The sequence below is a fragment of the Falco rusticolus genome, chromosome 2 (assembly GCF_015220075.1).
Source record: "Falco rusticolus isolate bFalRus1 chromosome 2, bFalRus1.pri, whole genome shotgun sequence".
In the NCBI taxonomy this organism is placed as follows: Eukaryota; Metazoa; Chordata; class Aves; order Falconiformes; family Falconidae; genus Falco; species Falco rusticolus.
Genome location: NC_051188.1, coordinates 33,947,585 through 33,974,211, shown reverse-complemented (window position 1 = coordinate 33,974,211; position 26,627 = coordinate 33,947,585). Strand labels below are relative to the sequence as shown.

General features: G+C 39.0%; 1 protein-coding gene across 1 annotated transcript; it reads left to right on the top strand.

Moving 5' to 3' along the window:
* The first annotated feature begins 40 nt into the window (after window positions 1–40).
* Window positions 41–24,286, top strand: WBP4 (WW domain binding protein 4). Its single transcript, XM_037376253.1, has 10 exons — window positions 41–148; window positions 6,452–6,524; window positions 7,990–8,052; window positions 8,151–8,274; window positions 8,964–9,185; window positions 10,076–10,131; window positions 13,186–13,252; window positions 15,215–15,375; window positions 16,435–16,655; window positions 19,112–24,286. Coding segments are annotated over exons 1-10 (1,200 nt in total). The 5' UTR covers window positions 41–146; the 3' UTR covers window positions 19,323–24,286.
* The last annotated feature ends 2,341 nt before the right edge of the window (window positions 24,287–26,627 follow it).

Below are 26,627 nucleotides of genomic sequence, written 5' to 3'. Positions count from 1 at the left end.
CGGGGGAGGAGAGCGCGGATTGAGCCCTCCCGGCTACCGTCGCTGCGCTCCCTGCCCCCGCCCCGGCCCGCCCTCAGCGGCGCGGCGCGGCTGGCGGCGAGCGGAGGGGACCGGCGCGGTGCGGCGGCGCTCCCGGGGACGCGACGATGTGAGTGCCGGGGGCCGGGAGGGAGCGGGCGGGGGCGGCCGTGCTCCGCGGGCGGCCCCTCCGCCCCGGCGGCCGGGGTCGGGCAGGGCCGGCGGGGCGGGGGCTCCGGTGGCCGGGGTCGGGCCCCGGGTGCCCGCAGGCCGTGCGGAGGCCTCCGGGCGGCCGGGCTGCGGCTGTGCCCACCTGCGGCCGCGGCCCCTGCCTCGTTGACCCAGTTACTACCCTCTCGCTCCGGCCCCTCTGCTCCAGTCCGGCTTACCCACCCCCCCGGTTGTTTGTGCTGCGCTTTCGGCCCCTTATCTCTCGCAGACACGCCGGGCGGCCTCGCCTCCCGCCTACCGGGCGCCCTGCGGCCCGCAGCGGGGAGCGCTGCGGGGGGTGCCTGTCCCCCTGCCCCCCGCCCCGGCGCCTCCTTCGGCGCCTCTGGTTCTGGGTGAACCGCGCGGGGGAAGGCCTCAGTGCCTTGGTTTTGCTGGCCATCTCCGTCTTTTTTAAGTGTTTAATTTGCAAATTAATTGGAAAACTGTGTTAATACGTGACCACGTTTGGGGGGATTAAAAAAATATCTAAGCTTTGGTCTCTATTGAGAATGTCATACGAATGGTATTTGCTCATGTCTGTTAGTTTTCAAGATATCCTGACTTCTCTGCTGAAAAAAGAAAATAAATTCTTAACCTGATCAAAAATTTTGTCAGAGATCTTTCTCTGGGGAAGTTTTTGATGGTTAGGTTGTGTGAGCCTGTCTTGCTGTCTGATACTACATTACAGCAGTGTTCTTAATTTTAGTTATTGCTAAAATTATACCTGAACAGCCTCCTGACCCAATTTACGTTTCTGTTTTTTTCCTCTCTTCTAATTCTTATCACATTCTTCCTGAAATAGCCCATATCCTCCTGCTGCATCTACAGCAGCAGACCTCTGCTCTCAGTAGATATCCCTGACTCCAGATACTTAACTTTGGAAGGCTGACTGGGGCAGTTTGCTTTAGGTTCCCTGTATAAGGAAGAAACACACACCCATAGAGTTACATTTGCTTCTCAGATACCGATTTTGGAAATTATAATCTCTGTCTATTGACATGGAGAACTTGGACAACTCAGCATCTCACTTTTCAGACAATTGAAGTTAGGGGAAATGAAGGCCATTGTTGCTCCATACATGTGGAACACTGCCTGCCCTGATATTCTTGTGTGCTTTTGTGCATTGTTAAAAATATTTGTAGGATTACTTCTGAAGTTATGTAATTTACTATTTAGAAAGGAGATCTGGCAAAGCAGATCCATGCAAATGAGCTTCAGCACCAATACAGGTCAGACTGGGCAGCTTCTGCAGACTCTGCTCACCGCTCAGATTGTCTTGCAGGATATTATGATTTGTATGTTGTTCAGAGGGGGCTAATATAGTAATAAAAAGAAGCAGCCACTTGGGTTGTAAATTCGAGTTTATGGAAGGATTGTCAAAAATATAATCAGCTTGAAGGCCAGAAGAACAAAACTCTTCAGAGAACAGCCCTGCTTCATGTGGATGAAACTCCCATCCAGTACTACTCTGTGGGAGCCCACATACAGGCATATATTCTGTGGTATATTAGAAGGCCAACAAGCTGAGAGTAGGTAGGACAGCCCCATGTACTTGGTGTGTTAGGGATGCTGTTTTCTTGAGTCCTTATTTTTAAATACCATTTTAAAAAAAATAGAAATTAAGGCTATGCCTCTCATAAGAGTTTTTAGGCTAAGATTTGTGCGGTATGAATGAATGGAGTTGCTGTGAATTCTTTGGGAGCATGTGTCGTTAGGGCCGTAGCGCTGGGACCTACTTTCACAGTACTGGAAAACCTTTTCCTTTTTGGCCGCCTCCCCTCCTGATTTTAGTGTTGCATTCTTAGGTCTTACCAATACTGGGATATTTGAATTAGAATTAGCTGTTCTGGAATGGTTTTCCATGTAGAGGAGGGTCTGTTGTGAAATATATGTGGGGATTTTTTCTTTTGTCTTTCTACTTCTTTCCATTACAGAATTATTATTTTACTTTCTAGAAATACACAGTATTCCCAAATAGAATTTATTACTGTTTCTGAATACTGTGTCCTGTTGTGTGGCTGTTACAGAGCAGCCACAATAGCTGCTCTGAATTGATTTCATTCTGTAGTCAAGAACTTGAATCTGTATATAGTTTACTTTGCACACCTGTATTCAATATGAGGATGCATGCACAAGCTGTTCAGTGCTCCAGCCTGCAGAAAGCTGTAAGATGCTAACTTTCTGTAAAGTCTTCAGAGGTTGTAGATACTAAAACAAAAAAAAAATCTCAAAACCTGCTGAGCATGCATATGGTGGTTTTTACCCCCTAAAGGCTTATAATTTGGACAGATACAACCCCCCCACATCTGCCAAATTTCAAGACTGATGTTTTATAACAGAGCTAGTCAAAGCAAATGCTTCCAGATTTTGTTTCTTTCCAGAAAGATTTTGTTTGCACAGCCAAATTCTTTTTTTCTCTTGTGTTCAGAGCCACCTGAAACAGTTGTTTCTTCTCTCCTTGCCTCTTTTAATTTCAGCCAGTGTGTGGTAGGAACAAAAGCTGCCAGCCCAGTCTCAAGGTTTAAAGTTTGACAAAGTGGTCTCAGCTGAATATAGCTTCTCTGTGAGGGTTTCTTAAGCTTCCCTGTGTAAGAAAAGCTGACGACACCACCTGTTAAAACAATAATACCATAACCTGTGAGGAAAAGCAGCTTGTAGGTTGATGGTTCGGGTCCCTGGACCCACTGCTGGAGTTACTCTGTAGGTTACTTTCTGAACATTGTTGACAGAACCCGTCCACTGTGTGCTCCCAGACTTGCAGTTCATGTGCTGGAATGTGTCACCTGGTCACTGCAGCACAGGCTGAGTTACTCTTTTGGCTCAAGAAATGAATTATGCCAGGTAAAAATGCCTGAGTTTCAGAGTTGTCTTCTGAGTTTCAGTGTTTTCCTATCTTTTGAAATGGCAAATGTGGCAGGCATTGTTAATGCAGAGTTGCTACTTGTTCTTTGCCATCTTCTCGCTCCCCCTGAAGTTTTAAATTAATCTCAGAAATCTGAAGATGGTTTAAACATTGACACTGTTTGCACTGCACAGCTGTTCACAGCAAAAAGTTTGTAATTTCATTAAAGTTTCAAGAAAACAGTTTGATGTTCACTGCCTCTTTTTCCCTCATTCCCCTTTAGCCCTCTGAACTGTTGCACATTCTGCCCCTGAGTGGTTTGACCAGTAAAAGATGAAAGAAAATCACTGTTCTTCAGGACACACAAATTTCTTGCAAGTTGGTACAGGATTTCCAACACTGGCTGAAAGTTTACAGCAGTTTGTCCAGAAGTTGCCTGGTACCCATCTGTACTGGTGCTGCTCTGTTCCCTGTGTGCACAGTAGCCAGTTGCCAAGCTGACTTGCGCAGCCCTGCAAAGCTGGACAAGCCAGACTTGATGCACTCTGGACTGGCAGTGAGGGTTAAAACTAGATGATCTTTAAGGTCCCTTCCAACCTGAGTCTATGACTGTCTCTCTTGCTTTAGTGAAAGGAAGAAAGATGGTTGTGGTGGTGTTGGCTGGCTGGTAAACTTTCTGGTCCTGAGCAGGTTGGCCGAGCTGTAAAGCTGCAAACAAGAATCAGCCTTAATTTTACTGATGCAAGCACAGGCAGAAGATAAGGAGTCTTAAAAGCTGTACCGTTTTGACTGCAGTGGCTTTTTAAAATAACTATGTTTCCCTTGATATGTACACAATTGTTCAAGTATAAAAGACCTCTGTACCACTTCAACAGCATCTACTCTCAAGCCTGTATTTGGCAGATTAATAAAATAATCATGTACTTAAACATTGACATCGATCTGGATTAACTTTCAGCTTTCTGATCAAAGCCTGTGAAGCACCTTTAGCATCTTGATGAAGTGGGGTCTTGCTTCAGTTGCTCCTTCTTCCCAAACGCTACTCTTTGGTTTGCAGCACTGTTGGTGCTTTGCAGGCTCCACCATTGTTGCAATGGCAGGTGTTACTCGGTGGATATTTCAGTAGAGCTTGCTGGTTTTTTGAGTGTTATGAAGTCAAGTGGAAAATCTTTTAAGATAATTACTTAGCATATAACACTCCTCATGCTCATAAGTCACAGAGTTGGGACCGTAATTCACAGTTAACTTCATTAATCATGAAATGCAGTATTTAAGGTTTCCAGGATATCAGGTTTTCTGCACAGAGTATCATTTACATTTATTTTATATGTAATAACAGAGTGCCAGCTCCAATCTTTAGCAAAACCAATAGGAGATGAAGGCAAAAGGCTTCTGTTACGAAGGCTTGGATTTGTACTTAAGGCCCAGGTGTCCCCTCTGGGTCTCCAGACTATTACTCCATGTGTAGCTACAGTGGTTTGCAGCAGATGTGACGTCCAGTAGTGTTTATGTTTAGGAAAGAAATAAGTGGGAAATTTAGCTGTGAAAATACAGCTCATTGCACTCTCAGATCTTGGCTTTTGGTGGGTGCAGCTGTACAGTCTTAATTTTAGCACTTACACTTGATTCTGCTGAAGAGAGAGAGCCAGCTCTGTTAGGTTAAAGTTGGAAATATGCGGATGTTCTTACACATCTGAAACATACAGTGAGGCTTTCACAATTTATGTTTTCTGTCAGAACTGGTCCATTCCTTTGGAAGGTTAACCCAAGTTTTAGCTGGAACTTTATCTTCGATGATATTGTAGGATGTGGAGACTATTTAGGAGCTATAGCTCAAATAGGAAGAAGGGCCTCAAGGTATTTCTGAGCTCTGGATTTCTTCCTTCCACTCAGTGGTTTTACAGCCAGAGTATTCAATTTCCCAGGCTTTGGCCCTAGTATGTTTTGATATATAAATCTCAAAAGTCTTTTAGTTAAATGTGTGACTAAGTAATCACCCAGTTTTAAAGTATACTATTTAGGGATGACCGGATTTCTGTTTAAATCAAGGAACGCCTAGTTGCTTCTTTCTAGCTTTCCAGAAAATGTCTTGAAAAGCAGTGCATTGTTAACACAGTATTGCTTATAGGTTGATGTATTTTTGCAGAGCATATCCTTTGTACTGACACTTCTAAATAATCATGCCTTTTGGAAGCTATATTTTTACATTAAGCACTGGTAGGAAGAGTGTATTTTGATTCCTGCTTAAATTTCAAGAGTTGAATTGATCAAGTCTTTCTGTTACTAAGGATCTGCTCACATGTATCATAAGGATTGAAGGGGCTATTGTTGTGCATGGCAAAAGTTTTGTTTTTCTTGAATAAAAGTGTCAGGAATTATTTTCCTTGAACTCCATACACTGATGCAGACAGAAGGCAAAGATTCGTTTTTTGGACTGACCTTTTTTTAATGTTCTCAGTGTAATCTTGAATTGTTTTTGTTTTCACCCCTCATTCTTTTTCATTTTAACTTAAGAACATAGAATTCCATTGCTGGAATGTGTTCTGTTGAACCAAAGCATTGCATCTGTTGCTGCAAGCCAATGAGAAATGGAATTATTTCTGCACAAGCCTCATCTGGCATTGGAAGGAGGGTTTTCATGAAGAAACAACCATTGGAGGGGTTGTTTGTTTTATCATTAAATACTTTTATGTACTAACTTTTGAGCTCTGAAGAATTTTCACCAAATTTGGTTACACATGTGCAACTTACCTAAATTGCATGGTTCAGAAATACATTTTTACACTGAAAATTTACATCAGAAATTAACTTTTACACTGAAACATCCAATTTACTGTGCCTGTGACCCACAGGTCAGAATCTGTTCTACGATTCTCCACAGTAGCTCATGTCCAGAACCGCACTTTTGTGTTGCTAAGCTGTGTACAGTATCTAGAGTAGACTCTGACATTAAATCTGAAGTTTTACACTTAGAAACATTTATAGTATGCATTTTTATGAAAAATAGTGCAAGTTGCACTTTTCTGACAGTTCTGTGTTTAATTGGGATATCTAGAGCGGTATGTTTCACTCTGGCTTGCTTTGTCTTGTAGTTTGATTCTTACACCATCACCTCCACTGTAAAAATTTTGCAGTCTGGGGGTCAGATGGGCACAGCCCTAATACTGAACTGTGCTTTATGGGACATAGTAGTCAATATAGCTGCTCTTGCTTGTTTTCCATACTTTTTTTTTTTAAAAAAAAAAAGAAAAATGAACTCTTAGTCCTTTGTCATGTGAAGAAGACTGAATTTGGTTTCTGAAGCTATGTATATGTATGTATACTAACCTGTCGCTTTGATTATTGTTTCAGATTATACTTTTTTTTTTTTTCTCTCCTCAGGGCCGATTACTGGAAATCGCAACCAAAAAAGTTCTGTGATTACTGCAAGTGCTGGATAGCAGACAACAGACCTGTACGATGGTCTACCATACTATGTCAATGATTTTGAAACACTAGAAATCTGAATTACAGGCTTTTAACATCATTTTTCATACTAATCTATTGATGCATGACATTTGTTTTTTTAAAAATGCCTTTGTTATACCTGTAATATTTAGAATGTATTTTGTGAGCACCGTATGCCTGCATACAAGATGCTGTGTGCTGTTGTACTTGGCAGTACAGATGAGAACTGAAATACCTGACCCTGCTTTTTTTGCAAGTCCTGTAATTTAACGGTTGATCTGTCTTGAAACTTTGTCTGCGGCAGTTCCTAGCCTTCATATGCAAATAGAAAGCAAAACCTGGCATACGTACTGTTTTATATGGTAGGCCTGGTATAGCCATTGCGCTGAGCTTTAAAGCGCATTTCTTTCATTTCATACAGAAACGTTACAGGGTTACAGAAAGGTGTTCCTGACTTGCAGATGCCTTTTGTAGACTTTAGACCCATTAGTTTCTTACTTAGAAATAAGTTTTTCATTCCTGACTTAATGCCAGGGGTAGTCCTAGAGCTGGACTTGATCTGGAGTTCAGAATGATGAGTGGGAGCTAATTGGTTTAGGTTTCTTCTTGTAGTCAGTGAAAAGAAATACACATTAAAGGGGGGGATTTGGGTAACTTACAAAATCTGTCTTTAAATGAGATGACTTGTCCCCTGGGTGTGCATCCTCTGCTCATCAGTTCATGCAAATAAATTCTAAGGTTACTGGGCCAGCCTTAGGCATCTAACTTCTGAACACCTAAGTGAGGTCAGATGTTTTTAGCGAGTACCACATGAGGCATGAGGACTTCCACTGTTTTATCTGTAGAGCTGAATTCCTTGCAGTTCCTACTGGCTTCAGTCTTTGGCACCTTTTTTCTTGGAGATTGTTCTGTTCTTAGTTACCCAACTCTCCCACTTTGCTCCTCCGCCCCCGCCCCCGATTTCTGGACCTGCAGACTAATTTAAGTTCGTAAGATATCTGTGGGGTGTAGCATAATCTAAGGACTGTAGCTAGTATTTGGAACACTAAATAAACCATATGGTTTTTAAAAGTTTGCGTGAAAACAGAGAGGGTAAAACAAGAATCAAAGTATGATATTTGGAAGGATAGCATAGAGAGAGAGCCCAGTCTCCCTGTTACTTGTTGCTAATATGTGTGCTGAACAGTATTATTTGAAAAATATTAAATCTTATAAATAACAGACTATGAAATTTTGTGATACCATTTTGGAGTGTTACTGATTTTTTCATGATTTCTATCTTGATAGTTTCTCAGTGTCCCTGAATTCCTGTAGTCATTTTATAGCTGTAGTGTTGGTTGTGTTTTCAGAACAGGATATATTCAGGCTGTTTAACTAAGTTTAGTGTAACTGAATTTTAACTTAATTAAAAATAAATAAATTAAAATTGTATAATATGTATTATTTTTCTTGTTTTTTTTCTCACTTTGAAGAGCATTGAGTTTCATGAAAGAGGAAAGAATCATAAAGAAAATGTGGCAAATAGAATTAGTGAGGTAACTCAAATATCTTATTTGCACAGATGCTTATTTTTAATGTCTTTCATTATCAGATTTGTTTAATTTATTCTCTTTGTGTTCTTGTTTTGTTTTAGATTAAAAAGAAAAGCTTGGAAAAAGCAAAAGAAGAAGAAAACATGTCAAAAGAATTTGCAGCAATGGAGGAGGCTGCAATGAAAGCATATCAAGAGGATTTGAAAAGGCTTGGAATTAAGCCAGGTAGTTCATATAACTGCCAGAAGATTAAAGACAGAATTGAAAGAATATTGAATAGGAAAGTTTTTTCTTAAGTAGAAGCTACAGTATCCTCTGCTGCATGGAACAATCCGATTTGGAGTAGAAAAATTAAACAGTGATAACAAAAAATAGGCTTTAGTTGGTCCTTTGAATCAGCTGTGTAGCTTCCCTTCGTTGATTTTAAGTTTCACTTTGCCAGTTGGAGACAAAAATTCCTATTGAGTATGAGAGGTTGTGTTTCCACCAGTGTCAAACAGGGGAGATAAGAATCTCCTACTCATCTTGCAGTTCAGCAAGTATCTTTGCTCTGTCTGTGCGAAGACATATTAGCCTTTAAAAACAGTTTGTAGATTCAAGCTCCTGTAGAAGCCATCTTTTTCATAACTCTTCTAGTTTCTTTTTTGCTGTTGTTTAGTTAGAGGTCATTGGTCCTTAGAGTTTTTCTCTTGTTATTCATCTTTTGATACTTAAACTTTCTTAGGACTCTATAGTACTGCTACAGTGCAAGACTCTTTGAACATAATCTTTTTAAGTTTACCTGCTTTGAGTGTAATACTATTGAGTGAAAATACTCATAAGAACAAAATTTCCTGTTTGCTGTTGCTCAAGAGTGACTAATAGTTAAGCTCAGATTATTGCTCTTTTTAAAAGGGAGTATTGTTTTCTTTAAGATGATGTAGGTCCCAGTTCGACACAGAGTAAAACACAGAGTAACACAGTGGAAACTAAAGGAAAGAAAGAAAAGAAGGAGAAGAAGGAAAAGAAGGAAAAGAAAGAAAAGAAAAACAAGACACCTCAGGATGCCTCAATGCCACCAAAAATTGAAACAAAGGAGTGGGTACAAGGACTTTCTCCTGAAGGTTACACATACTACTACAACACAAGAACAGGAGGTAAAAAGTAGTGAGGAGCGAATGCAGATATAGTTATTGGAGATAAGTAAGAAAAGACTACCTGCACTTCTTTACTCTTTAGCTCTTTCAGTAGTAAGCTAGTAATTCAAACGTGAACAGTTAGATGGAGTTTAGATATTTAATGTTCAAGACTTAGGCATCCAGAACTTCAGACTGCTTTTGCTGTTTGCTAATAATGGAAGAATGCAGTAATTCCACAGTTTCTTGAAATGTTTAGCCTTTCACAGGTTAGGTATACAAAAGATAGCTGTGTTCTTCCTAAAGAAGCTTTCTGATGAGGAATGTGAATAAATTGATTGTGCCCAAGTAAATGAGAGCAGTTATGGATTGCTGTCTGGTTGTTTCTTTCCACATTCACAGGATTTATCTAACTGATTTTGGTTGAGGAGCTATGTGTTTGATCTGCTTTAGAGCGTAAAAGTAACCCTCTTTTATGATTACTGAGAATATTACAGTTTCTTACAAATTTAAGGATTGACATTAGTATTTACTGTAGTCTTTCCTCATACAAGATAACTTCCAAAAGGTAAAAATCTTGTGTGTTTCGGTTCTTCTGGCCTGTGCTACCATTTCAAAAAACAAGCGTCTTTTCTGTACCAAAATTCCAGTGTCTCTGTATCAGCCATAGTTTAATAGAGTCTGGAAGGTGGTTAGTCCCGGTAAAAGCCAACTGTAATTATGGTACTTCAGTTTATTGTTCATACCATAGTTTGATCAAGGATGATGTATATTCCAATAAGATGTATCTGTATTACTCATTTGTATGTGTGCATACATCAGTGTCATATCCTTTAGATCTGTTTTTTGTAAAGATTATGAAACACACACAGGATTGAATGATAGGTAAAATGTGGTTTTGTTTTTTCAAGAATCGCAGTGGGAGAAACCTAAAGGATTCCAAGGCAGCTCTCAAAACTCAAAAACGGTAATCAAATACTATTACTTTTCTGTGTCCTTGTAAACAGTTACCAGAAAAAAAAAGGTAAGCAATTTGCACGTCTTCTAATTGCAGAAGATTAATTGTTTGCTCTTAGTAAGCTTAGGAAAACATAATTTGGCTATATAGAATGTTTTATGATATCCTTGATGAAAACTGAAATTTTACTATACAAATCTTTTCTTGGCTGCTTTGTTTATCATGGGAACAGAAGTGATAGTGTCATTTGTATTTTTACAGAATATACTTTTTTGATGCCCATAAAACTGAAAGCTTTTCAGAAATTATGAATAAATTCTGTTCATCCTTTTGTGATTGAATGTAATTAAAAAATAAGTCTTAGACATTTGAAATAGTTAAGACTCCTTTGTCTTAAGAAACATGGAGATTGCATTGTCCAGATAATTATAAAAAAAGAATGCCTGTTTTTTGTGTTTGCTTTAGGATACAGTTATGTAATAATTTGTCTTTTTCAAAGGATTCTTACGGTCACGGAAACAACGTGCAAGCAACCTTTTAGCATATTACTTTATTGTCCTTATTTAAAGCACAGGAAAACTTGCAGAATAGTCCAAAGACAGTTATATTTCTTCTAATGATTAATGGACTTTCCCCAGATGCTTACCACTCCAGGATTTTTGTGCTTCACAACATTAAAAACAGGATTTCTACGACACTCCTGTGAAGTGATCTGTTTCCCCATTTTCAAGATAGATGTCATAAGTACAGTATAAATTAAAGTCAATTTTGTTTGCTAATGTTGAATTTTATGTTAGAGACCAAAAAAGCCTGGCTTTTTCAGAGTGCCTGACATTCTGAAACAATCTTGGCCCCTCTCAGAAGGTAGCCTATGCTTGATACTGGTTTAGTTGCAGTCAGAGGAGAAAATGGTTATAATTGTGTATATTTTTAGGCAATTGAATCAATTCACAAAGTACATGACGTCATGTCTGTACTCCATCTCTTGTTAGGGCAGTGTTTTATGTAAAAAATGCAGGCTTTTGCCATCCAGTGTTTGTTCCTAAGACACTGCACACTTTGTGTGAGAGCTGCCCATCACATGCAACTCTGGCTTTCCGATTCCTTTATCCTGAGGGTTTGCACAACTTGTTAACCAGCACTTCAACTTAATCTTTTCAATCAGCATGTAGCTTTGCAATATTCATAAGCCAGTCTTACTGTAGCCTTCCACTGAAAAAAGTGGTCCTGTGACTAAGCTTGTATGGTCCTTGGTGCATATTTGCCCTGACAGTGAACTAGTTCAGGGAGCAAAGAGTTTAGGTTAGTGTTTTGTAGGCTTATTCCCTTGTCATGAGCTTCCTGGGTAATCAGAAAAATGCCAGTGTGGGGAGAGCAGATGGAGGAGAGGAGCTTCATTCTTGGCAGCAATTTGAAGTTAGCTCATCTCAGCTATATCATAAACACACACCTTTGGCCTCAGATATCTCTCTAATGCCACATGGCTGTATTTTGCCATTCCTCCCTCACCCTGCCCAGTGACTTTGTGGTGTCTTGAGTTATTTTTGCTATTGCTAAAAACAAGCATTTGATTGCTCCCTTATTTAGTCTGAGCTAAAGATATGGGGAACATTCCAGATCTCTAAGAAGGACTCACTGCCCAGAAATAAAAGGGCATGCTTGCAATACGTAGTGCAAGCAAGATTCACAGGGCCTCCTTGTTTTACAGCACATTAGCTTGCTGCTTAAACTTTGTAAGAGGTGGAGAAAATGGTAATGAAAAGGCATGTGAAAGACTACCTGTAACTTCAGCTGGATTGACATCTTGCTTGTTAGCATGCAGGTAGTAGGATACTCTGCCTAGTGTCAGATTATCAACTGAAAACCTTGAAGAACGAGGTCTAACTCAGCAAAAAGGACAGGTTATACTTAAAACTATGTTTTTGTCCTCTTTCTACTTACATAACGTAAATTTTCCTTCTGCTTCTTTTATTGAAACTAGCACACCGAAACTTGAGAGCAAAACCTTGAGGAAACTTGCTCACTGAAGGCTTTCTTGCTTTTCCCTGCTCTAAACCTGCTGGTACAATTTTTTCTGTTTACAGAAAGGGTGCAAGAAACATAACTTCTGATTTTGTTGTGCTTTTTGAAAAAACACCAAAGTTTTAATAGAGTATTAAGCAGATGTATAGATATGTGTGTACAAAAGCCTGTCTAGATGTGTGTCTGTATACACACAGATAGATATTAATGCAAAAATAATGTATGGTGAAGCTCCATAGATGTTCTGCCTAATACAGAGGAGTGGGCAGTATTAGTAGTGGGCAGAGCAGTGAAGTAGTTGTACATTTACGTGTTGATGGAAATTGGGTTCTTAAGATGTTAAGTCATGGGTAATGACTGATCGTCTAGTTGGGGCTGATTCTGCGAAACATCTTTAATTACACGTCCTCAAAGATGTACCAGCAACTTCTGCCAAATTTATTAATCAGTAGGGAAAAACAGTGGTTTGCTGAAATTTGTGCTTTACTAAAGAAGTAAATTCATTGGCACACATTCCTGCAAAGTTTGATTCTTCAGTTATTTTTGCTGAAGATCTTTTTTGGGATAAATTTTAGAGTTTTTGTTTGTTTGTTTATCTTTAATTTGTGATCATATTTATTGGTATTGGTTTTCTGTAGCCCTCACAAAACTCTGAGTCTTCTAAAAAATTTTTATCAATCTCTACTAAAAACAATGACACAAACAGGAAATTACAGTCTCAGGGTGAATACCTTGGAAAATCAAGAACATGTAAAATAATGGCCTGTATAATAATTTTCATTGTATGACAACACTTACAGTACTGCTTCGTACTAATTAGCCACTGAAAAAAACTGTGTATGTGCATTTGCAGTATTGTAAGTTAAGCAATTCAATCTCATTTGAGTCAAAGGGAATACTTTCTAACAACTGTAGGGGTTCAGGCTTTAAAACACTAAAATTATCAAGAACAAAAAATACTCAAGGGTTGAATGGTCTTATAAGTGATGCTTTGGCTGGTCCTTAAAAGTTTTTTAAGTAGCTCCTGTATCTTTCTCTTAGGCAGTGGAGTGGGTAGAAGGTGTCACTGAAGATGGTCATACCTATTACTATAACACGCAGACAGGAGGTAAGGAGAGCTTATTTTCCACCTAAGCTCTGTTTCAGAGGAGAGGATTTTCAGAGAAGCATTTGGTTTTGCAAATAACTGCATTTTAAGGCTGTTACTAAGTTTTGTATTTTTTAAGCTGCTACTTTATTTGAAATACGCTTGTTGCTTAAGTCGGTGCTGCCATTGTAGCTGTATTGTCAGTGTGTATGCATTTGCACTTCATAGGTTGTTTTAGATGTTCAACTTGCAACTATAAACGACGGATTCTCCTTTTCTACATAGATATTGAAATTGTAATTTGGAAACCAGAAAGAGGCAGGGCTTTATTTTGACAAGCCTGTAGGACTGAATAAGAATCTATTAAACTTTTCCTCTTGCTGACATAGCATTAGTAAGAGAGTCCAGAATCTTGCCTCCTCATTCTTTTACCTGTTTTTTTTCCCTGCATGGGGAACTTCATGGTAACTCCCTCAGAATAAGCATCTGTTTTCTAAATCTGAATACATTTTAAGGTCAGTGATGCCTCTCCGTAGAGCAAGTGATTTCATGCTAGCTATGAGATTTCCTTCTGCTGATGGGTATGAAGTGGTGCTCCTAACGATACCAAGAATTAAAAAAAAAAAACCCACAAACCTTTTAGTTTTTTTAACATGCCACTCCCCTGCCCAGATTATTTGATTTCTTCTTTTGAAAGGGAAAGGAGATGCTGGTTATTTTTAAACATTGCATTCTAAGTTCGGATACATTATTTGCCTTTGGTTGTGTTATTTTTTAAAGTGCTTCATGGACATATGACACTTGTGAAGAATGTCTTTGTAATCATCGTATTTGGTAAAATTTTGGTTTGTGAGATTTTAAAGTGATCCATTACTTTTGTATAACTGTAAGTGCCTCGGAAATACTTGAGAATTATTTGTCAGTTTTGTTAACGCCAATGAAGACAAGACGAGTTTTTAACTAAGGGAGATAGTTGTAGTGTCTCGTCTCAGGCATGTAACTTAAGAGACCAATATCTCTAGGCTTAGCACTACAAGCCATGCTTTGGAAGGCCGCACCTTACTCCACTGGCTATACGTGGCACCTGGGAACATGAACTTTGTCAGTTACTAGTCTAAAGGCAGATGACAGCAGTACCCTTAAGAGACTTTTCTGTTCATGCAAAGTCACTTCTTGCCAGTTTATTGCACCTTTTTTTCTTCAAGATACATCTAGGTACATACTCACAGAGTTGTTTTCAGTTAGAGATTTCTTTGGAAACAGATAAAAATAATTGGAAAAATAGTAGTTTTATTATACATGTAAGCTTATATAAAATAATAGATTGAAAATCAGTGTACTCTTACCTTACTGTTTTTAAAACCAGTTTTAAGACCACTGAGTCAACTTTTATTGAAATCTCAGAAATACGACCTTTTAATTGAAAATAAGGTCATATACTGTACATGCTTTCATAACTTTTCAGATTCATGTTTTTATTTCTTTGTTTGCTTCAGAGCTCTTTAATTAGAGATCTAATGTTACTGAGCCAAGTATCACAGGCAAGGGGGTTGTCTGCCCGGAGACCTGAGGCTTGCAGTTAGCATTCTTCACCTTATCCTGTCTTTGTAATTAATGGACAACTCAAATCAAATAGGCACCTCTAGAGGGCAATTTGTCTGTCCTGTGTAAGGATGAGAGGAGCCACAGTCTTGTGAACCGTAGTTTGCCGTGGATGATATTTTTCTTAAACACTAATTAAAACAAGCTTTATCAACAGTGGACTCGGCTGTCATGACTGTCTCTCTGCTAGGAAGTGAAATGTTATCTTTCTGATTATGTTTATTAAAACAAACATACTGAACAAAGGCAAAAGCCTTGCGCTGAATTATTTGCTGTATTTTTGCATAAGGCAGTACTGATTCTGTAAGGTAATGTTGTCAAAGCAATAACAGATCAGAATTAGAAACATAAATAATGCGGTTGTTCAAATATCTTGGACAGTATCCACATGGGATAAGCCGGCTGGTTTTGTTTCATCTTCAAATGAGAAGAGTCAACGTGACAAGCATTCTGAAGAGCTTGCAGAAACAGATTCCAAAGCATCTGAATCAGACTCAGAAGACAGTGAAAATGAAGCACAGAGTTCAGAAACAAATTTCAAGGTAGGTTTTCTCTTCAGATTTATTTTACGTACAGTATTAATTTTCTAGTGTAAGATGATTTATCTTTTACCTCCTGCGACAGGCTGTACTCATTGTAATGAGGTTAAACTGTATGACTGAAAGGAGATGTTTACACTTGTTTTAATAGTAAAATGAATCTATATTTAATTATTTGGCCCATTAGTGGCACTGTTCCAGAATAGAAAGCATGATCTTTCCTTCAGCCCACCAGAAGCAGCTTTAATTCTGCCAGAAATGCGATGTTTTCTGAGAAAGGTCACTGTTATCTCTCTGAAATAATCCACAAAATGGTTTGGATTTCAGTGTGAGGGTGTCTTCAAACCTTTATTGGTAAATGTGACTGCCAAGAGACCTTCAGAGAATGCTTTTGACTGAAAATGTCTGAAATGGTTGTAGTTTCCTTATTAACTGAGAAAAACATTGGCAGCTCATAGTACAAAATCTTTGTCAACTATAAATTCTTGTCTTCAGATTTAAAACAAGATAAAGGGTATGATTATGGCTCTGTTAGGGTCAAATGGTTTTTCTGAAACTGGTAGTTCAGATCAGGCAGAGACAGTTTAAATAAAAATGTATTAATAGACAAGTGTTAATTCTAAAATACGTATTTTTGTATCACTGGGCATCATTATAAACTATTACCAGGTGTTAGCTGTAAAGTGTGTGTATCTGCTTGCGCAGAAAGCTGTATGTGAATTTTTGCCTCTTTTTTCCTTTTTTTTTTTTTCTAAACACGTGCTAAGCTTTGCTTTTACATAAGTTTGTATTGGCTTCTCCTTGCTAACTTCAGCCGTGATAGATAGGATTTTCCAGCTTTAACTTTTCGTAACATTTTAAGGGTTTTTTTCCAACTCTGTATGTGATGAAATCTCAAGGAAAAAAATTTAAATATTGTATTACTTTAGGAGTTTATTGTTTCAAGTTACTCTTGGTTGAAAAGTATGAATAGTAGATAATAGCAAATAAAAGATGTAAAATAAAGCTACATTGTGTTTTTATTTAGGCATTTTTGCTTAAGGTGGGTTTTTTCCTCTTTAGAGGAAAGGAGATAATGGTGAAGGATCAGAGGAAAAGAAAAGATCTCCCAGAGCTAAAAAGTTAAGTCCTTATGGGAAATGGCGAGAAGTGAAGCCAGAAGAAACTGTAAATGAAGAGGAGAGTACTTCAGCTTCCCAAGAAACCTCTAGTGATGCACCTAACCCTTATGGAAAATGGAAAGCAATTAAAGCAGTGGAAGAAGAAGAAGAAAAAGAACCATGGTGAGGATCTTTATACTATAGTTACTGTGGTAATACTTGTTTCCAGAAAACTTGTTTTCAAGAGCTGAAGCTTTTTCTTCTGAATTCTGGCAGAATTAGCACAGCAGTGATGGAAAACATAGCCCAAATACAGTTAATTCCACAGTGATTATTTTAAGTCATAGCTCTCTGTGGTGGATAGTGGTGCTGTTTTGGTCTTGGTGTAGAAGCTCACCATGAGTACAAAGTGAAGTCATTTAAAGGATCGTTGTCATCCATCATTTTTCTCAGAGGCTGAATATGAACTGTTTAAATGTAGTTATGTTCCCTAACATTGTCTCCTTCAACAGTCTAGTTCAGCTGCCTCAGGAGCTCTTGTGGCTCTTTTTTCAACTGCTTTCAGCCTTGGAACAGCATAGGCAGCTTTCTCAGGGCCTCCAGCTTCCCAGCTAAGTTCTGTTTCTTTCTGATGAGTAATTAGTTGAGCTAAGATCTATCTTGGTCTTCTAGGACCACCAGCAATCATATGTTGACTGTACTAGGTTAGCATTGCTTTCAGTTCCTTCCCTGTGGGATCAATAGTTGCTGATATAATGAGTATGCTTTTTTAGACTCCAAGCAATTTCTACCTAAGCCTGATAGGTTTGACTGAGTTACTTCCACAAGCAGTGCATTATTTCTCACTTTGTGATGTACTAATTCTAACTGTTCACTTGAAGGACACAGCCTAAAAGACTTCAATTTTTTTTGTCTTACTTCCACCCGTAATTGCCGTAAAAAACTCCTGGTTCAACTGTTTTTCTTCTTCCCTAATTTCTATCATTTCAAAACAAAGTTAAGTAAAACCGAACCAAAATCCACTACAACCTTTTCTGTTGTCACTGTGGGTAAGTCCTGGAGGCTCCTATAATGTGAGAGATGCTTTCTGTAATGATTTAACTAAGGAGATGAAAGATAAAACGTGTAATGTAGCTATGCCAATTTTAAATCTGGAAGCTGTCTCTCTCTCTCCCATGTCCAACCAATGTACTACAGGTGTTTTCATCACATGCATCTGATCAGGAGGTTTGTTTTGTTTCGTTTTACTGCATAATGCCTGAGATGGCTCTTTCTGGTTTTTTGTGAAGCATGCTTTCATGTCCAGCTTTTCCTTGTGGGGCCCTCTAGGAGTCTGAATAAATTAGGTTTCAGAGGATGACACCAGTGAGTCTTTGTCCCTCATACTCACCCCATTCTCCAGCATTTTAGTTCTAAATTATTCAGTGGATACATTGGTTGAACTAAACTGAGAACTGATACGCTTCCTTGGAGATTATAATGTTCTCATAACACCTACTGTATTGGACCAGCTAACTTTGCCTTCACTTCAGAGCTGATAAATTCTTTCAGGTTTTTGGAAAGCAGTGTCCCATAAGAAGTGCTTTCAGCTACTGAACCTTATAGATCATTCTGTACATTTACACACAGGCTTGAGATACACCCACGTGTAAATAAAAAAAATGCAGCTGTTTGTTATTTACTTTTAATTGAAACTAGGCACAGTGCCAGCCACTTTCAGGAGGTTTACATTTTAGCAATACTGTAACAGTTGCATTTTCTTGACTTGCTTGGCTTGCAGTCATTCTCATGGCTCTTGGTTGCGTGCTTGAGCTGATCTGTGTCTTCCCTGAAGCACAGGACCTGAAACTAGGTATGGTACACGAGCTGGCATCAGACTAACGCTCAGTAGTACTGAAAGATTTCTTGTATGGATTGGCCAGGAATATGATGTGTATCTTTTTGCAGCAGCATTATGCTGGTGTGATTCCTAATGGGCTTGTGATTTAGATCATTTTCTGTGAACCGTTCGGTTGTTCCCCATCGTATGTTTGTGCCGCAGGTTGTCCTTGTAGAACACAGTGGTTTGCTTAACCTTTAAAACTGCGTAAACCTTTAAAACCCTTAAAACTGATTGGTCATTACGAGACCATGTCTTTGATTTGTTCATATCAGTGTTAGCTCTGCTCTTGTTCTGCAAAACTGCTTCCCCCAGCTTGGGGTCTCTGGCTGATTTGGTAACCTGTTCTCTGTTCTGTCATGCACGCCCTCAAGGATGGACACTTGCGGCAGAACACTCAATAGTATTTTGTCCGTGAACCATTGTTAATTACTCACTGGCTGCTGTCTTTCTTAAATTCATACACACAGCTCTGTTGTCTTTTGCAGGATGGCTTAGATGATGAGTGCTTGGGCCATGCTGTAAGCTCTGTACAGAATGAGGTCCTAGTTTTTTACTCTTTATGGCAGCCCACGCAGAAGAAACAAAGAACGTGTGTTCTGTTCTTTTCTTGGTCCCATCATGATGATGATCTTGGCTAGAAGACTGCATCTAGCCCAAAGCTGCTGTGACAATTAAATATGGATAATATTGTCTGCAGTACAGCGTGTTGCTTTCTCCATGTAGATTAACCCTTTCATGTTTTCCTGTCTTCTCACAGTGAAAAAGTGGACCTGGAGCTTCCTAGTACAGAGAGTGACAATGTACCACCACCTCCAGTGCTAGAGGTTCCAGAAGATGCAACAGTGATATTTAAAGAGAAGACAGTCACCTCCCTGGGAGACCTTACAGAAGGGGTGCCAACATTTAAAAAGAGGAAATTTGAAAATGGAAAATCTAGAAACTTAAGACAAAGACTAAGTGATCAGTAGTACTAAGCAAATCATTTTAGATTCTGTTTAAGCTAGAGTGAATCAAAAGTTTAATATTTTAAACAGGCTTTTATAAAGAAAATGTTGGGTAGAAATTAAGGATTTATAGGTATTAAAACATATGTGAGTTGTCATATTTTTTTATTTTGATGTGAGTGATATTGGAATGGAAGTTTGTGTTATATTACTTATGCAATATTGTAAATATATTTTTTATTTTTACCATGCCATCTAAGTTCAATTTGCTCTGTGAATGCTGTTCTAAATACATTATGTAAGGTTTTTTACTCCTTTTCTAACTATGGGAGAATATAATAATCCTTAATCTGGCAAAAATGATGGAGATCCTTATTTTTACAGAGGAACTGGATCAATGGCATGTACCAGACAGTAAAATCATCCCCCAAGATAGTTTGTGTGTAGTAGTTTCCCTACTAATGAGTAAAAATATTGTGCTTACTAACCTTTCGCTTGCAAAAGAGTAGGTGGTGAGACTGCCAACATTTCAAGCTGATCATTTAAAAGCTGTTTTTAGCAGAGTGAGTCACATCAGTGCCACTCATTCCAAAAGATGTTCTACAAAATTATTTGTGTACATGCATGATAAATGTATTAAACCTCTGCAGAAGATTTAAACCTGATGAATCTTAACTTTCAATAACAGCACCAGTGCCACCCCTGCTGGAGTAGATATTTCTGTGGTGTCTTTCCTGTTGTATTTTGCTTTACTGTTGTCTCTATTTGAATCGTTCCTTCTTTTCACATACCAGGTTTTCTTTTTTTTGGCCTTTTTTTTTTTTTTTTTTTTTGTCTCTTTCCTTGTAAAAAACCAATTGCCTGACATTTTCATGAAAGTACATTCCAAAGACCTGGCCCTGCTACAGTATACAGCACCCTTTTTGAGGTTGATGGGGTTTGTCTGTTGGTAAGAGGAGTGTATTGAATAGTCAGTAGTGTTCGCTAAGCTGAGAGGAGCTAACTGTATTGAAGCTTCATCATTCTCAGTAGCATAGGAGAGGAAGACAAAAGATGAATAAGCAGAGCTTGTGGCTGTACTGTCCAAGATGGCTTGGGCATTTTCTTGAGGAATGTGGATTTGATTTCTTCACTTGCTTGGATTGGTCTTCATTTAGCACCATCAGGATTCACTGGCTGCATAAGAATAAATACAGCTACATTAATTGCTTCTCTAGGTATCAAACAATGGACCATAAAGGTTCAAATCATTAATCCACAAAAAAATATGCCTCTGTTCCTAAAGCTCACGGTGTTTTGTTCAGGAGAATCTTGATCAAAAACAGAGGATGCACTTAAGACAACTAGTTGTCAGAGTCCAGCTGCAGCAAAGTAAGAGTTGGTAACTGTGAATGACTGTTAATCTGTCAGATCAGCAGAGAAAGGAGCGCAAGACAGAGAATCTGGTTTATCATGTATAGAAAAAGAGGCTGAAGACCTTTTTTCTACTCTGTTATATTTTCGTTATGTGTAGAAGAGAATTAAGTGTTGAATTTAATCCTGTGTGTTTCTTTGGCTTCATCAGGGTAGTTGTATTTCTTCTGATGTTTGTTTTGAGAATTCCTGTAATATCTAGCCCTGGATTGCCATTTAGAGATGCAGGATGTGTGCTGGGTGTTACCACAGTCACAGATGCAGGAAAATACAACGTGTACTCCGCGTGAAAGACCTCACATGCAAGGCTAGAACAGAAATGTCCTTTATGCCAAGGAGAGGTTGTCATGTTTCCTAAAAAACAGATTTTCGGGTTTTGTTCTTATTCTTGCAGCTAGGAGCCTGCTCTAATTTGAAGCTTCTGTGTGTTTGTGACCAGTTTAAACTAATTTCCTCCCAATTTACACAAGTAATGGTACTTATTTCAGCTAAGTAGCTTTTTTTTCCTCTTGAATCCATCACATCTTTTCGGAATCACATAAAGCGTCCTTGTGTGACAGGACCTTCAGTGCCCCACCAGCACTTCTCTTCATCTGTTCCAGCCCGAGTTTCCCTAGATTCTATGTTCAAGGAAGATGAAGGCCACAAGTAACTTTTGATAATGTTCCTTTGATAATGTTCCTAAATCACATTTGCCTTTCACATGACTGCATCGTGCTGTCTGCCGTAGGTGCCCTGTGATCCACCAGTACAACCAGCTCTTTCTACTCCTTTGCCATTGCCAGCTGCAGAGTTAACAGCTGATCATGCTTTCTTTTCAAGCAGTTTTTTTTCCTTACAAATTCAGTTTGTACTGCTGTACTTATCCTGCTTGTGTTACTCCAAGCCTGAAGTATATACATTTCTGTATGATCTCTGTAAATTGATTGTATTGTTTCTTAGTAGTTTTATACAATACTTTAGTCTTTTTGTAGGCTCCACTTTTAATAGCCTCTGAGGAAGACATCTTTCCTCTTTTACTAAGGTTCCCAAAATACACTAGCGTCTTTCCTTTGAAATGTTTAGTCACATTGAAGTGGTCATAGGCATTGATTTAAGGTAGCTGTAACTAAATTGCTTGAGCAGATGTTTTAAAAACATCTGAAAATAAAAGTGTTCAAAACTTGTTTCCTTGAAGAACAATTACAACTGTTAATCAGTCGTAATATGAACCAAAGGCCTTTGTCAAGTACTGTGTCAAACAGACAAACCAAAATATTAGGAAAAAAGATTAAATGTTTTCTTTTCTCACTGCTAGTACAGTTGGTTTAAATACCACATGCTTGCTTTTGCTGATGTGACATCTAAAGGCTGCATTTCACAAACAAATCCAGCGCTTCGCTCCCCACTACCTCTGAAAGTCAGTTTGAGGAGAGACCAGTTTATTCTTTGTCCTTAAGGGTAAATTCTAAGGGCCAACTGAATCAAATTTGATCTATCCAAAGCCACTGTTTAATTTTGCACCATGTTGTCATTCCATTTCCTTAATGTGTATCTAAACCAAGTATTTTCTATACAAAAATAGTCTTGTGTGAGATTTAAGGCAGACGCTGCTGTTCCAGGACATCTGTGCTGCACAGGTCTCTCGCCCTTCTGTGCTATCTCCCTGCAAAATCTGCCTTTGGAATTTGCCATAGGAATCCCCCAGGTATTACCACAGTTACACTCCTCATCTGCTAATCCTTCCTTGGGCTGCCGTGGCTTCTGACAAAGGAATGTTCCTTTTACTGTTCCAGAACAGTGTTTTCAGAAGAGTTTTTTGTTTTCTGATTAATTCACTTTCTATGATGCAGCGTGTTTTTGTCTGCTTGCCTGCTTTTATGGCAAGCTCCTTGAGCGAGACATATTAAACCAAGACATCCTTGGTTTTATAAGCTGTCGTAGACATTATTAGCAATATGAGAAGGAGAGTCGAGAGAAAAGGGGGAGTCATTGCAATTTCTGATGATGATTTGTGTGGTTTTGAGTGAGTCTTTCTTTGCTCTCTATTTTTCTTTCCTTGACTCATCTTTGTTCGTTTGGAAAGACAGCTTCCCAGTGCAGGATGCTTGTCTTTGGTGTGCGTGTTTTTACAGCAGGGCATGCTTAAAGTTGGTGATGCTTTTAGCAGCAAATGTATTGCATATACTAAGAAAAAACATATTTTGTTGGGCATTTGTTATTCCAGCAGCTGGGCAGAGACCTGCTCAACTGGACCCAGGTTATAGAACAAACCTTGTTCCTATTTAGGCTAAGGTGAATCGCAACCCTTCACCTGGGAATCTGTAGATTGAAATTCAGAATTCCACAATAGGGTAAAGTTTGCTTTTTGTTTGAACCTCATAGACAGAATCTGTGATGCAGCATCATCCAGTCCCAGTATTCGGGTGTAGGAGTGGTAGGGCTGGTCACGACATCGATCTAAGTTAAATTCACTAACCTGTGCGTGTATAAAAGCGTCATCCCCTGCCCTGAAAAAAGATGTTATTTCAGTGTAAATTGTGGCATCTCAGAAAGGGAGTAAAAAACTGTTTCATGCTGTTTGGTTTCCTTTATTTGCTTTTTGCGTTGTGCCTCCCTTTTTTAGTACTTTTCTTATTATTGCGGTCTTCCTCAAACTGTCTTCCTCCAGTACCCCTATATATGCAAATCTCGGTATCACCGTTGTGCCGCGTTTCTAGCACCCACCTCCACCATAATTATCCCCTGCTCTACTGAGACCTTCAGAAAGCTTCACGTTGTCTTATGTAGGCCACCGTGTCTCCAGATCCCAGCTTATGCTGAGCACTTCTGCTGCCTCTGTGCGTCATGCCCTGAAGAAGTACAACTTTGCCTATTTTCAAACACGCAAGCTATTTCAAGACTGACTACATGTGCTCTTTTGATTTCCTTGATAATTCATTTTCTTGAGACAGATTTCATTCCATTCCTCCTACAGGGTTTGCAGCCCTTAAATCCTTTTGCTTGTCGGTACGAAAGCTGTCTGCATACCTTCCGCTGTCTGCTGCAGCAACCCTTTGGTTCTGTTTTGTCAGCCTCTCTCTTCAGTCTCTCTTGTATCTACCTCTTAAGTCCTCTTTACCTTCTACCTACTAAATTATTGAACGTAGAAATCGTGTTAACCATTTGTGTGATTAACAAATTTAGCTTTGTGAAATGTTTTGGGATAGAGCTTGAATTAAAGTTTCCGTACAAAGCAAAAAGTGTTGCAAATAATAATCTGAAAAAGCCTAAATTTGCCCGAGGATTTCCAGAGAGTGTTAGCAAACGCAGGTTTGATTTTAACTGTAAAAGAAATGGTCTCTGTAAAAAAAACAGCACATGGCGTAATACAGACCACAAGCTGAAGGCAGTGGGTTTTAATGGCTTGCTTAACTGAAGATACAGTAAAAAACAGTGGGTGATTGAAAAGCACTTGTTTCAGTTTATAAGTATTGTCTGCAAAGTTGAACAAGCTGGTTTCTCTTTAACAGCTTCTTGGTTGCGATTATAGAATATTGCAGGCTCTTGAAGTGGAGTTTATATGAAAATACTGAATAAAGCTTTCCTTTCAACAATCTGTGTTACCGTTGTTCATCTTTTTGTGGGTTCTGTGACAACCTGAGGGATTTATGGATGCATATTCTGCTAAAAATGGGGCCTGGGTTAAATAAAAAACAAAATAGGTACATAAATATGGGGACGCTTTTTAAAATGAATACTTTTTGTTTTGTGGTCACCAGTGTAGTATCTAGGTGCCTTCCAGCAGTACATGAAACAGATACTGGAAATTGTTTTATTCTGCATCAATTATGAGTAACAAATGACCTGAGTTAATTTTAAAGTTTTTTAATAGTTTTTTTTAATTTTAAATTTTTAATTTTATTAAATTTAATACTGCTGTTAATTTTAAAATTTTTAACAGAGTTCAGGTAAGTTTTGTTGTAGTTACTATTTAGTTATATTCAAAATATGGCTGAATAGATAGACTTCCTGATGATAACGGGTTGTGATTCATTAGTCTTCATATTTGCTGGTCTTAAGAATGACGAGTATGCCCTGAGAGTTAAAGATACACGCTTTTAAACGGTGGGGAGTGCATGTAAATTATTTCATAACATTTCTTTTACCAAAAAACCCCTTTCTGTCAGCGTGGTCTTTTGGCAGCTGTTTTTTACAGAAAGTGAAGAAGCTGTTCAGCTGTACTAAGCAGCTAAAAAAAAAAAGGTATGATGCAGGCAAAGAGTTCTGCTAGATTATGAAATATATTTTGTTGTTAACAGCGTTTAGTTAGTCCTTTCTTTTAACTAAACGAGAACAAGCAGCGTGCTGCTATGAGTGAATAAATGAATTTGTAGTTGCAGGATTTCTGAGGCATTCCCTTGTACATTCTGTTGATGATGAAATGAAAGTAATCCAGGTGAGGTGTCCGGGCTGTGCTTGTGCGGAGGGTAAGCACCCACCCTCCTGCTGTCACAAAAAGGGCTACTTACAGGCGCAGCTTTTGGCTGGCTTCCTTCCCTGCTCAGGACCTCAGCAGGGAAATGAAAGAGATCCAGGAACTAAGTTTCACGTCAGTCGACAGGAGCTGAAGAGAGATGAGGTTGGTGTCTTTTGCACCAGCTGCAACGTCACATCCGTGCGTAAGGCCTGGGTGACGCACAGCGATGGGGGGAGCCAGGCAGACGGGCGGTATTTTGTTCTGTTTGTTGTAACACTATTTGATAACGAAATGGGAAGCCGCAGAAGGCTGTTTCTACCACCTGAACCTGCTCTTGCTCTGCCCTCCCACAAGAAGTTGTGCTGTGCCCTGGGACTGCTCACTGCCTTCCAAGGAGCCGCCTTCCCTTTCCTTTTCCTCCCTAATTTTTCCTGCTAGCAATTTCAGTGCTGAAAGTCATGGTTGCTCGCAGAAATTGAGAAGCCCAAGTGTGGACTATTCCATCCTGAAAACGCCTCAGAGGTGCCATTGCTACACCCCACATCCCTCCCTCAGGGACAAGTGCCAGCCCACAGCCAACCCCCACCACAATCTGTCAGCTCTTGCATCCCACAGAAAGACTGGGGTGGAAGAACTTAGAATAAAACATGGCTTCAAACAGTATTTTGTAAGTTAGGAGGAAACATAGCTTCAAATAATGCTTTCTCAGTGAGGAGAAGCAAATATATCTGCTTTTATTAAAGCAAAGCAGGCAGTGACCTGTAGAAGTGGGTCTGCTCTGTATCCAATTCTGTGTCACGACTTAGCAAAGCTGTATTTTGCTGTCATATACAGGTATGAGCGATTGCAGGGTAAGCTTAATAAGGCAAAGATCCTTCAGAATGCACTGGACCAGGATGGGAAAAGGGATTTAGCCACCACATTTCAATGCCTACATTGGGAACATCCAGGATTTAATAGCAGAGGGGAGCTGCTTTCTGTTTTCCCCTTTCTCATCATGCTGCACAAAGCCAACAACAAAGGGCTCCAGAAAATTGATTAACTTAATTGCAAATATCCTTGAAGTGCTGCAGTCAAAACATGCCCATCTTCTTTCCAGAAAAAAAAAATGAGGCTCATTTTTCAAAAGTGTTTCAACAGTTGTTCATGGTAAAGAAAACTTCATAGGCCAAAGTTCAAGTGTACGAATGACTCTTAAATTGCATGGTAATATGTTTCCTGACTGACTTACAGAGCTATAAATGAAAAAAAGCCAAACAAACAAAAACCAAAAACAAACCCCGACCACCAACCAGAACTCAAAAGCTTTTGTAATTGAAGTGTTGGAAACATAAAAAAAATTGTTAGGCAAAGCTTGCTGACAAGAACGCGCGAAAACACAAAAGAACTGAAAAATAATTCCAGGACTGAGAAACCGAGTATAATTTTACCTGCTTTTTTCCTGGTACAAATCCTCTTTCTTAATATAGCTGGATAAA

Excerpts from the sequence above, each read along its gene's own strand:
- WBP4 (XM_037376253.1), top strand. Across the intron at positions 13,253-15,214 it reads CTATAACACGCAGACAGGAG|TATCCACATGGGATAAGCCG; the intron begins GTAAGGAGAGCT and ends TATCTTGGACAG. Across the intron at positions 16,656-19,111 it reads GAAGAAGAAAAAGAACCATG|TGAAAAAGTGGACCTGGAGC; the intron begins GTGAGGATCTTT and ends GTCTTCTCACAG.